Here is a 13,918-nt window from a genome sequence, read left to right on the forward strand (position 1 = left end):
AGAAAAATTTGGCAAGGATCAGCCATGAGGTCAATTTTTTAACTCAAATAGGTGAGGGTGGGGAGCTGGGTTGGTGGGTAATTCCAGAATTGCAGGAAAGGGAAATCAGATAACAAGTCAGCTCCTCCTGAGTTAGATTTTAACTACCTCTGCAATATTGTCCCAATTCCTTATGTGAAATGAATTATTTTCAGAACATTTTAGGTAAGCATATACTTTATATTTAAGTAAAACATGCTTCCTAAAGCTATTTTGTTACTTTCTACTATTTAATATTATTGATGATCTAATAATCAAGAGCTGGATAGATATTCATCAGTGATTATCCTAAATATAAACTTACCATTTCTAACCTGAGGATTACACTCTTTCCTAAAAACACATCAACATTTCCTCAAGTTTATTTTGCAATATATGTACATCTGTGTATCAAGTAATATTCAACTGAAAATTACAAGGACCGGTGTAGACATGACCAGCCCCTTGTTGGCACCTGTCCTAATGCAGCCGCCCTTTCTTTACATCCCTACATGAAGTGAATGTTGTGCCTTGTCTCACTTTTCTAGAGCTGATGGAGGAGCTGTGGGAGATTCTACTAGAAAAAGAAAAAAAGGAGGCCAGTAACCATAGAGATTTCACACATGTGCGTGTAAATACATAGAAAACATAAATGAGTGGGCTTCGTAAGAACTGCAACAACATCCTAATGTAATAAAGACATGGTAATTCCTGTGGGCAGATGTGGGGAGCAGGCCCTCAGCTATCTGATACCCTCAGAAAAGAGATGTGAAGAAAGCAGCCGGAGAAGGGCAGTGCCCAGGGACCACGGGTGGAGCAAGCATGGTGGACAGATGATGGGGACCATGGGGGTGGTAAGTCAGGGTAATGCAAATGGGCTGAGGAGAGAAGGAAGAGGCTGCACGTAGGAGAGGCATGTTCTATTGACATAAGCCAGGGTAAGTACACAGAAGGTTCAGGAGCCAGAGGAGCAAATGTACCGGCTCACTGGTAAATAAAGTAGCTTTACTGTCTGGAAGCCGTGGGCAGAGCTGGGTGGGTGGCAGGACCTAAACAGTCATGAGTGCACTCTCCTCCTCCAGAAATCAGAGAAAAGTATGAAGACACAACTCCCTTCAGGAGTGGGTGCCAGAGAGTAAATTAAAGAGAAGTGACTAAAGTCAACAGCTGCTCTAATGGATGGAGAATCATAATGGGACTATTGCTTGAGTGAAACTGAAAGTTGCTCAGTCATATCCGACTCTTTGCAGTCCATGGAATTCTCCAGGCCAGAATACTGGAGTGGATAGCCTTTCCCTTCTCCAGGGGATCTTCCCAACCCAGAGACTGAACCCAGGTCTCTCACATTGCAGGCAGATTCTTTACCAGCTGAGCCACAAGGGAAGCCCAAGCATACTGGAATGGGTAGCCTATCCCTTCTCCAGTGGATCTTCCTGACCCAGGAATTGAATCAGGGTCTCCTGCACTGCAGGTGGATTTTTTACCAACTGAGCTATGAGGGAAGCCCATATTTCTTGAGAAGAGGAGGAAATGAAGGACATGAAGATTTAAATGAAGTCTTAGGAAAGACTCCAATTCTTTTCCGCTAAGTAACAGGTGGGAAGTAAAGAGGTGGGTTTCAGAGGACAAGACTGGGATAAGGGAACTTCCCTGTTGGTCCAGTGGTTAAGAATCTGCTTGCAATGCAGGGGACATGGGTTTGATCCCTGGTGAGGGAACTAAGATCCCATATGTAGTGGGGCTACTATGCTAGAGAGTTTGCACACAACTACTGAGGCCATGCATCGCAACGAGAGATCCCGCGTGACCCAACAAAGATTCCATGTGCAGCAACTGAGACCTGATGTTGCCAAATAAATAAATCAATTTTTTTAAAATCCAGGATACAGAAACAAGAAAGCCACTTTCCCTTTATTCAGAAAGATTTCTGTATGTAAACTGTAGAAGCTAAGTATGGATTTACTGAATCGTGCAACTAAAATTCAAGTTTCTAAATATAGGATGAGGTTGGTTGGTACTACTCATACAAGCTTGGTATTCAAGCTTATTAAGAACCCAAACTTATGACCAGAAATAAAATATTTTTATCTCCCTGGTGAATAACATGGATTTTCAACTAAGGTTTCTAAATATTTGAACAATGTTTATTGATTCACTCCAAAAATATGAATAATAAAAAAGTTTTCCCTGTCAACCCAAAGTCATAAAGTCAGTTTACCACATGTCAATGGTAACCAGCACAGGAAGCTATAAATCATAAAGATTCAGACCTTGAACTGTGTCAACATCTTGTGAAGCACAAGGACGTATTTCCTGTTCACTTAATAACCTGATCATGTGAGTTCTGTTATCAAATTCACAAAGAAAAATTAAACTCCAGATATGATACAGCATATTCAAAATAAAATCATAAATGTGGTCAATGGATCATCATTTTAAGGTTCTAAAATGAAAAACTTTTGAACCATTAGTTTTATCTCCTTAAGAACAGAGCTCTTCCTCTCCTGAAAGAACCTGATATTCCAAGTCATGGGTCTCAAGATCACAGACTCTCTTCTTGTCTTTCAGCTATCTACTGGATGGTACATGTTGCTCTCAGCCTGCATCCCAAATAGTCTATGAGGTTACAACTAAGTTACTCTGAAAACCTTAGTGCAGTGATCAAAGAAGAGATGCTGAAGGACTGAATTGGGAGAAGCAGAAAACATATTTGACTAAAGAGGCTAAAATTAATCTCTCATTTTAATAAAGAATGAAATTAAGGTTATATGAATGGGAAAAAGGAATTACCTTATGTATATTCTGTGGACCACTCTTTAAAGTAGACTCCAAGCACATGCACTTATATAAAAGAAAGAAAAAAGAAACCCACCCAAATTGGAATAGGCCTTACCTATTTGTTTCTATTTTCATCCTTCCAAGTTGTACATTCAGTGATCGGTGAGCACTCTGGGAGTCATGGGATACAGTAGAACTGAGCGTGCTCACCCCTGAGGTGGCCACCGCATCTTCAAGGACTGCATGAGGTCTTCGGACAGTTTGATTTGAAGGCCGTTCGTCATGGTCACCTTCTGCATCCAAGTCTTCTTGATCGGCAGTATCACTCTCAGATGCAAGGCTGAAATGTGGCCTCAGTTCTGTTAAGCATATGATCAACAACAATCTTAATGAAATAAGAATGACTGCCTTAATTTCTGGAGAAGGCAATGGCACCCCACTCCAGTACTCTTGCCTGGAAAATCCCATGGATAGAGGAGCCTGGTAGGCTGCAGTCCACAGGGTCGCTGAGGGTTGGACACAACTGAGCGACTTCACTTCACTTTTCACTTTCATGCACTGGAGAAGGAATTGGCAACCCACTGCAGTATTCTTGCCTGGAGAATCCCAGGGACAGGGGAGCCTGGTGGGCTGCCGTCTATGGGGTCGCACAGAGTCAGACACGACTGAAGCGACTTAGCAGCAGCAGCAGCAGCCTTAATTTCTTAAGACATGAATGTCATCTCCCCTGCTATCAATAAGGTGTATTCCCAACTGCTTTTCCAAAAGTGAGAATGGATTTCTGCACATTATTTCAGATTTGTTCTTCCAGCAGACTTGCAAAATTCATAAGATATGTAAACTCAGAATGATTTAACTCAAACAGAAGAGAAATGTTCACACAGCACATAAGATACGTGGGAAATCTGTTAAAATCAGATAGGCAATTGTGTAAAAACCTGTTAAGAATATGAAAATTTGTTTATACAATTAAAATTCATAGTTTTGATTCTGTCAACTATTAACTCACTTAGAAATGAGGAAAGTGAGATATAGAGAGATTGTATAAACAAAAGTAAGAAGACAGAATGCTTTTTGCTTGTAACATTCAAAATGTGTGGAGGTGGGAGGGGCGAGTACTGAAAATACACACACATTCTTTATATTCACTCTAGTAGGCCTATCTGCTTTTGAGTTTTTGACTATTAGGTTAATTTTTAGTGTGTGTCCTACGCTAACCTACTGACCACTAAGATTTAAAGTACAAAAGTTACAAGTCTCCAGTTTAAACAGACTGCAGGCCAAGAGTTCATCTGCAGGTCACTTCAGAATTGGGATGATGCCTTCTGATGGGAAAAACTATTAACACATTGTGATTAGGTTCTCAAAATGTCCCCCCCACCCGACAAGGAATTACATTCTTAATTTAAGTAAAATCAGGGTAGCAGAAATATTAGATCTTGGCTCCATATGCTATGACACATGAAACTTTTATTTTCAAAGAAAGATTCTTTAAATTCTATAAGTCTTTACAATTTTCAAAAGTTTCATACATATTCCGTATAATCCTAGAATGACCCTTAGTTTCCCTGTACCCCTGTATTGCCCCTCTTCCGTTTCCTCTCCCCACTGGTAAACACTAATTTGTTCTCTGTATCAGTGTTTTATTCACTAGCTTATTGTCTTTTTTCGATTCCACACATAAATGATATCATACAGTGTTTGTCTCTGTCTGACTTTTTCACTTTAGCATAATGTTCTTCAAGTTCACATGTCATGTTGCTGCAAAGAGCAAAATTTCATTCCTTTTTATGGCTGAGTAGTATTCCATCGCAGACACACATTTACACACACACACCACATCTTCTCTGGCCATTTATGTGTTGAAGGACACTTAGGTGGTTTCCATAACTTGGCAACTATAAATAATGCTGCTATGAACATTGGAAAAAGTGTATTTTTTCAAATTAGTGCTTTTGTTCCTTTCCAATATGCACCCAGGGGTGAAGCTGCTGGGTCATGTGATATTTTTAGTTTTTTGAGCCATCTCTATACTGTTCTCTACAGTAGCGGCAACAGTTTACATTCCCACTAGCAGTGTAGGAGGGTTCTTTTTTCTCCACATCCTTGCCAACATTTGTTATTGGTATTCTTTTTAATGCTAGCCATTCCCACAAGTCTGGGGTGATATCTCATTATGGGCATGTGGAGCTTTCATTAGATCACAGAACCCACCGAGAATCTGATGAGAGCCATGCAGAAGAGAAGCACATTCAGACAGCATTCTTCCTGTTTCTTGAGGGCCCACTGACTCCCTGAAGCCAATTCTGAGAGTCCATGAACCATAGTTTAAGAGCCCCTGTGTTGGGGGAGGGTACCAGTGGGAGTGATGGAAGACCCCTCCCACTACTCTAACACAGCTGCTACAGCAGTGCAGCCAAAGGGCCAATTCATTGCCACATCCTTCGGGGAACTGTTCGGTCTTTGCCTTATTGACCTGTGTATGGTATAATGTCCTTAAACTTCATGCATGCTGTTGCATGTGTCAGACTTCCCTTCCTTTTGAAGGCTGCACAGTACGCCATTGTTTGCACATCCCACACTTTGTTTATCCATTCATCTATCAATGGACACTTGTGTTGCTTCTACTTCTTTACTATTGTGAATAATGCTGCTGTGAACTTGGGTGTGCAATGATCTATTTGAGATCCTGCTTTCAATTCTTTTGAATATATACCCAAAAGAACATATGGTCATTTTTATTTTTTTGAGGAGCCACATATTGGTTTTCCATAGTGGCTGCACCATTTTATAGTCTCACCAATAGTGCACAAAAGTTCTAATTTCTCCACATCCTTACCCTTTATCTCTTAAGGTTAGCCAAACTCCACCTCTATTCTGCTGTCTGCATTATCACCTTTCTCCTTCCAAAATTCTATTTCCTAGTTCATCTATAGTATTCTTTGTGTTAGTTGCTCAGTTGTGTCTGACTCTTTGCAACACCAGAGACCATAGCCTGCCAGGCTCCTCCGTCCATGGGATTTCTCAGGCAAGAACACTGGAGTGGGTTGTCATTTCCTTCTCCAGGGGATCTAGAACCCAAGTTTCCCACATTGTGGGCAGACTCTTTACTGTCTGAGCCACCAGGGAAGCCCTTTTGTCTTCATTCTGTGTGTTAGTTGTAGGTATAACTCAAAATCAGGTGTCTAATTTACATAAACCTGCTACAGGGGCTCAGCCATATTAGCTTCATAAAAAATGTTGGCAGAATGGAAGTTATCTTACTAGGACTGACTCCAGGATTATTTATAAGGGAACAAAATAGTGAAAAATCTTTAAAAATAAGATGACTTCCCTGGTGATCCAGTGGCTAAGCCAGCACTCCCAATGCATGGAGCCCAGGTTTAATACCTGGTTGGGGATCCCATGTGCTGTGCAACTAAGACCTGGCATTGCCAAATAAATATTTTTTTTTTAAATAAGAGAGTTCAATCTATATTAAATTAGAGCAAGAATAGGCCTTTTTAAATTTTCTAAACTTTTTTCTTATGGTCTCTAAACTGAAAATTTAAAGACAATTTTAAAGGTTTATTGCCTTATTGAATATAATCTCACTTTAGGAGAGGGAAAATTTCTAATACTTATTATTACATTATTACATTTAAATGTTCCCTTACATTCCTCTAACTCTGTACACTTTAAATGACCATATGTCATCATTTTACTTATGTGCCAATGACTAAAAGTTTTTCTCAATAATTCGAAGAAAGTAGAAAACTATAAGTGAATGCAGTATTTGTTATTTTGATCTTTCATGATGGCTCCCTGAGGACATATCATCAAATTAGATATTGTAAAACATGCAAATGAGAGACAGCATCTGGTCTTGATCCTCCAAAAGAAGCAACCTGAAGGAGAACTAGGGCAAATATACGCAAGAGTCATGAAAGCATATGCAAAGATAACGTGGAATTGCAAGTACAAATGAATTCAGCTTCACTATCTTAGATGCTCTCAGTTATATACCTAGCTACATATATAATTCACAGGTACATGTACTAAGAGTGCTAGGGGGTAAGTAAAGTATATTTACAATGACTAAACCTAGTGTGGGGCTTATTAATTGATAGATTCAAGGAGATGGAAGGGCCCAGGCAGGTTCTGGATTTAAGAGTCTAGATCTGATAGATAGAGTGCCTGATGAACTATGGAATGAGGTTTGTGACATTGTACAGGAGACAGGGATCAAGAACATCCCCATGGAAAAGAAATGCAGAAAAGCAAAATGGCTGTCTGGGGAGGCCTTACAAATAGCTGTGAAAAGAAGAGAGGCGAAAAGCAAAGGAGAAAAGGAAAGATATAAGCATCTGAATGCAGAGTTCCAAAGAATAGCAAGGAGAGATAAGAAAGCCTTCTTCAGCAATCAATGCAAAGAAATAGAGGAAAACATCAGAATGGGAAAGACTCGAGATCTCTTCAAGAAAATTAGAGATACCAAGGGAACATTTCATGCAAAGATGGGCTTGATAAAGGACAGAAATGGTATGGACCTAACAGAAGCAGAAGATATTAAGAAGAGGTGGCAAGAATACACAGAAGAACTGTACAAAAAAGATCTTCACGACCCAGATAATCATGATGATGTGATCACTAATCTAGAGCCAGACATCTTGGAATGTGAAGTCAAGTGGGCCTTAGAAAGCATCACTACGAACAAAGCTAGTGGAGGTGATGGAATTCCAGTTGAGCTGTTTCAAATCCTGAAAGATGATGCTGTGAAAGTGCTCCATTCAATATGCCAGCAAATTTGGAAAATTCAGCAGTGGCCACAGGACTGGAAAAGGTCAGTTTTCATTCCAATCCCAAAGAAAGGCAATGCCAAAGAATGCTTAAACTACCGCACAATTACACTCATCTCACATGCTAGTAAAGTAATGCTCAAAATTCTCCAAACCAGGCTTCAGCAATACATGAACCATGAACTTCCTCATGTTCAAGCTGGTTTTAGAAAAGGCAGAGGAACCAGAGATCAAATTGCCAACATCTGCTGGATCATGGAAAAAGCAAGAGAGTTCCAGAAAAACATCTATTTCTGCTTGAGTGACTATGCCAAAGCCTTTGACTGTGTGGATCACAATAAACTGTGGAAACTTCTGAAAGAGATGGGAATACCAGACCACCTGACCTGCCTCTTGAGAAACCTGTATGCAGGTCAGGAAGCAACAGTTAGATCTGGACATGGAACAACAGACTGGTTCCAAATAGGAAAAGGAGTATGTCAAGGCTGTATATTGTCACCCTGCTTATTTAACTTCTATGCAGAGAAATCCTGGGCTGGAAGAAACACAAGCTGGAATCAAGATTGCCGGGAGAAATATCAATAACCTCAGATATGCAGATGACACCACCCTTATGGCAGAAAGTGAAGAGGAGCTAAAAAGCCTCTTGATGAAAGTGAAAGAGGAGAGTGAAAAAGTTGGCTTAAAGTTCAACATTCAGAAAACGAAGATCATGGCATCTGGTCCCATCACTTCATGGGAAATAGATGGGGAAACAGTGGAAACAGTGGCAGACTTTATTTTGAGGGGCTCCAAAATCACTGCAGATGGTGACTGCAGCCATGAAATTAAAAGATGCTTACTCCTTAGAAGAAAAGTTATGACCAACCTAGATAGTATATTCAAAAGCAGAGACATTACTTTGCCAACTAAGGTCTATCTAGTCAAGGCTATGGTTTTTCCTGTGGTCATGTATGGATGTGAGAATTGGACTGTGAAGAAGGCTGAGCGCCGAAGAATTGATGCTTTTGAACTGTGGTGTTGGAGAAGCCTCTTGAGAGTCCCTTGGATTGCAAGGAGATCCAACCAGTCCATTCTGAAGGAGATCAACCCTGGGATTTCTTTGGTAGGAATGATGCTAAAGCTGAAACTCCAGTACTTTGGCCACCCCATGCGAAGAGTTGACTCATTGGAAAAGACTCTGATGCTGGGAGGAATTGGGGGCAGGAGGAGAAGGGGATGACCGAGGATGAGATGGCTGGATGGCATCACAGACTCAATGGACGTGAGTCTGAGTGAACTCCGTGAGATGATGGACAGGAAGGCCTGGCGTGCTGCGATTCTTGGGGTCACAAAGAGTCAGACACGACTAGGCAACTGAACTGAACTGAACTGAGTCAGGTTCTGGAGGAGGGGAAAGCTTTGTGGTGGAGAAAGGGGAAGAGGTACTTGAGAGAAGTGAAATGTTAGTTTCTCAGTCATGTCCAGCTCTTTGCAACCCAAAGAGCTGTAGCCTGCCAGGCTCCTCTGTCCATGGAGTTCTCTAGTCATGAATACTAGAGTAGGTAGCCATTCCCTTCCCCAAGGGATCTTCCCAACCCAGAGATCAAACCTGGATCTCCTGCATTGCAGGTGAATTCTTTACTGTCTGAGCCACCTGGGAAGCTTAAGAGAAGGAAGCACAAATGAGCTCTCTGAGGAGAATGGAAAGCAGAGGGAACTGTTAGGACAGAGCCAAGTGTCACGAGAAAGGCAGGGACTCAGGGGACTCTGGAATGAATGGACGGCATTTAAGCCCATGTGTGGGAAACTGAACGGAGTGCATGTTTCCAAAACACAAGAGAGGATCAAACAGCAATACGATCCCCACCTCCCCTCACGCCCACTCCACCCCAACTGGCAGCCACATCAGAGGAAAATAACCAGACCAAGCTTCTTTAACACATGGTAGGATCACAGTACTTGTCAGTGCGGTGTACGATCCCTGCATTAAACACTGCATGTAGTTTGGGGTGCTGGTCATTTTATATTAATGTGGACACGGGGCCTGGGACTGATTCAGCTTAACAACTGGGAGTAACACCAAGGACTCTAGCAGTTTAAACAATTAGAGCTCCCATCAGAAGTGTGCCTGCACTGTGCATTCTCTCTGCCTTAGCTTGGCCAATATGGTCTCATGCTCAGAATTTTGCCATCTGGTCACCCACAGCCAGCCTGTACTTGAAGAGTAATGAAAGATACTCAGTGTTACCAATAACCCACAGGCTGATCCTTGAAGACAAGTGGGAAAAGAGTCTGAGAGAAAAAAAAAGAAACTCATATGGGGTTTACTCAGTACTCTCTGTTCTGTGTGTTCTTTTCCAGAAGAAAGAAGATGGAACATGTTCGTATTTTTTCCTTTTCCTTTTGAAATAATTTTAGAATAACAGAAAAGTTGCAAAAAACAGTACAGAGAGTTCCTTGTATACCCAGTATCAGCTTGCCCTAAATATTTGTAACAGCATACACAGCTCTGGCACTATTACCAAAGCCAGGAAATTCACATGGATACACTACTATCAACCTAATCTATAGACCTTACTTGAATTTCACTGTTTTCCCAAGGATGTCCTTTTTCTGACATTATTTGTTACATGTCTCTTAGTCTCTGCCAATCTGTGACAGTACCCTAGTATTTCTCTATCCCCCAAGACCTCCGTACTTTTGAGGAGTCCTGGTCAGCTGTTTCGTACCATGTCCCTCATTTTTGGTTCATTTATGTCTTGTCAAGATTAGGTTGAGGCTCTGCCTTTTCGGCTCCTATACCACAAAGGTGATGCTGTGTCCTTCTCAGAGCATCATATCAGGAGGTACCCAATGCTGCTGTGTCTTATGTGAGTGATGCTTACCTTGAGCTTCTGGTAAAGGGAGTGTCACTGTTTTCTCTTTGTAGTTAGTAGATATCTTGTCGGGAGATTCCCTGAGACCATTCAAATACCTCGTTTCTCAGCATTATTTTTCCTGCTTACCTCAGCAGCTATTGATGGTTCTTACTGTAATAATTATTACTGTGGTGTTTGCCTAATGGTGATTTTTTTATTTCCCTCATCCCTTCTACATGTATTAATTGGAATTCTACTAAGACAAATAATTGGCCTTTCTCTTCCATATACATATTTATTCAATTACTTATATCAGTATGGACTTGTGGCTGTTTAGTTTACTCTATACATATAATCCAATATTATTTTTATTGATTTTTTTGTTTAATTTGCCCTGGCTTAGACTTTTGGAAAGTCCTTCAAGCTGTCTCCAGGGTCCTTTGTATCAGCTTCCATCCTTTTGGTGCACTTCCTTACTTTTTGCCATCACAGTAAGTTACAGGTTCATCTTAAATTTCCTCTGCCCCAGGCAAGCCTGGAAATCAACCATTTCTGCAAGGAGCTCTGATTCCTTTTATTAGAGAATCTTTAAAAGCCAACATTTGGGTCCTCTCAGCAAACACATCTAAGAAATGTGTGTACTGATGATGGTATACTTTTAAATTTGTTGGTTTCTTTAGCATGTCTTAAAATTTGGTAGGTTTACTGCAGTATTTTGTCATCTAAAAGGAATTTTTATCAGGAGACTAAAAAGACAGGTATTTTTAGTGTAGTTTCTTTGAATCTTAATTGTATAACAAAATCTTTAGGGGCATTTGGAAATCAGTGGAATTGTCAAATGCTTGAAATTGGTTGCCCTTGTTCATATATTTCAACATATACATATTGATGTAAAGTGTATATTGTCTTCCTGCATCGTGAGAGGAATATTAAAAAATACTTTCTTAAAGCAATTCTCTGAAATTTCCACTTATTATTACTATTCTTGGCCATGCTGCGCAGCTTGCAAGATCTTAGCTTCCTGACCAGGTACTGTACCCGTGCCCGCTGCGGTAGAAGTATAGAATTCTAACACTGGACCGCAAGGGAAGTCCCTTTTTTCTTTTTTTGCTCACTTTTTAAAATGCTTTCAGAGAGTCATTTCAGTTGTCATCAGAGACCCCTAGTGGCCTCAAAGAAACCAATTTCACAGTGGAAGGACAGAAAACTTTGCTGAGCAAACTGTTTTCATAGAGTGTGCCTTCCTCTGCACACGAGCTGGATTCGAGCAACGCCCATCACAGGGACACTCACGTGAGGAGACAGGCCTCCCTGCATTGTCCCTTGTCCCTGTCTCTCCCTCTAAGCTTAAAGTGTTTCATCTACAGCATGATAATCAGTGGCTTTATCAACTTTATATTTTGGAAGAATTTTAGATTTACAGAAATACTATAAAGATAATATAGAGAACTCCACATACCTTCCACCCAGTTCACCTAGTATATCTTATATAACTATGGTACCTCTGTTAAAACTAAGAAATTAACATTGGTACAGTATCAGTTGTATCAAGGAAACTGGAGTATTTTTAGATTATGCTAGTTTTCCTGATGTTCTTTTTTCTATTCCAGGATACAATCCATTGCATTTAGGTAATCCATCTTAAAAATAAGTTACTACAAATTAGATTACCAGATTATTTATATGCTATTTAAATTATTTCAAAGTATAATCCCTTTCTCTTCTCCTCATTTAGCCATTCTCAATTTAGGTTACTACTGGGTGTAACTTGGGGCTTCCCCAGTGGCTTAGCAGTAAAGAATCTGCCTGTAATGCAGGGGTGGCAGGAGATGCAGGTTCGATCTCCAAGTCAGGAAGATCCCCTGGAGAAGGGCATGGTAATCCACTCCAGTATTCTTGCCTGGAGAATCCCATGGACAGAGGAGCCTGACAGATTAGTCCACAGAGTCACAAAGAGTTAGACACAACTGAAGTGACTTTCCGTGCACAGCACACAGGGTAACTCATGGCCCATATCTATACTACTCACTGATACACACTTAATCCCTTTCACCCCTTACATCTTTTGGGTTTATAACCCCTCTTTGGTATACTTCCCACACCCAAGCTCATCTCAGTGATTAACCGTCCAGACATAAGTACGTGCTGACTTCCTTAGAGCATCACACTAGGTTTCCACCAGCTTTACATTCTTCAGGTCCACATCCAACTGCCAGCCGTTTGTTTCAAAGGCTTGCTAGGGTTTTTTCTAAGTTATGCAAAAGTTTTCACCCTAATTTGTTATAACCAGGTAAAACTCATCTACTATTTATTGGAAGTCTGTTCATTTCCAGGCAACATGCTGGACAATGTGTTTGACACAGAATAAAAGCTACCCTCTGGTAAGGGAAACAGTCATTAGACAAGAAAATAAAAGTAGTTTCTGACTGGGCAAATGTCACCAATGGGAAAACCATTTCCAAGGAGAGAGAGAGACAGGGGGTCTACTGTGGACTTTGGGGTCGGTCAGGACTCTCTGAGGGGGCATCTCATAAAATGAGACCTGAAGACAAATTTACAAGAACACAAGGGGAGGCGTCAAGGGGATGGAGGCGGCAGGGGGGATGGAGGCGGCAGGGGGGATGGAGGTGGCAGGAGGAATGGGGTGGGGGGCAGGGGTGAGGTATGCACCATGTAGGGGAACAACCTATTCAGGGATGTTAGAACTTCTAGTTCCTCCTTTCTTAAGAAAGAAATGTTAATCCCTCACTCTGAAACCAGACAAGGCATTCTGAAAGAAGAGAAGGAACTCCACAACTCAGAAGGGTTTATGATAACTTGAAAGTCTGTGGTACTGTTTATAAATAACATAAAATTTGAAATGTTTCATATTTATATTTACCTTATCTTTTTAGATTTCTGTTTAAGAATACTTTATAATACATGCACAAATTAGTACAACAGAACATGTTTCTTTTATTTTAGAACACGTTTCTAATTCATGTAACTGCTGCTGCTAAGGTGCTTCAGTTGTGTCTGAATCTGTGGGACCCCATAGACGGCAGCCCATCAGGCTCCCCCGTCCCTGGGGTTCTCCAGGCAAGAACACTGGAGTGGGTTGCCATTTCCTTCTCCAATGCATGAAAGTGAAAAGTGAAAGGGAAGTCACTCAGTCGTGTTCGACTCTCCGCGACATCATGGACTGCAGCCTACCAGTCTCCTCCGTCCATGGGATTTTCCAGGCAAGAGTACTGGAGTGGGGTGCCATTGCCTTCTCCCAATTCATATACCTAAATCAATCTATTTCTCTATCTATACACACACCCACACACACACACACACGCAAGGTGGAATAGCTCTGCTTACAATTTCTATTATGGGTACACTATCAAAACACTTTGGAAGCTTGTCTTAGAACATGAGTGCATCTCTCCCTTTCTCCATAACAGGCTTCCCAGGTGGCGCTAGTGGTAAAGAACTCGCCTGCCAGTGCAGGAGAGAAAGAGACTTGGGTTCAATCCCTGG

At 41.1% G+C, this 13,918-nt stretch overlaps 1 protein-coding gene across 1 annotated transcript in view; it reads right to left on the reverse strand.

Moving 5' to 3' along the window:
• The window catches only part of MAP3K5 (mitogen-activated protein kinase kinase kinase 5), a 228,197-nt gene that overhangs the window by 8,168 nt on the left and 206,111 nt on the right, over positions 1 to 13,918 (reverse strand). Inside the window, exon 26 of the mRNA XM_040239312.1 lies at positions 2,912 to 3,155. Coding sequence (XP_040095246.1) covers positions 2,912 to 3,155 — 244 coding nt within the window. The remainder of the gene's footprint in view (positions 1 to 2,911; positions 3,156 to 13,918) is intronic.

The sequence above is a fragment of the Oryx dammah genome, unplaced genomic scaffold (genome assembly GCF_014754425.2).
Source record: "Oryx dammah isolate SB20612 unplaced genomic scaffold, SCBI_Odam_1.1 HiC_scaffold_4, whole genome shotgun sequence".
In the NCBI taxonomy this organism is placed as follows: Eukaryota; Metazoa; Chordata; class Mammalia; order Artiodactyla; family Bovidae; genus Oryx; species Oryx dammah.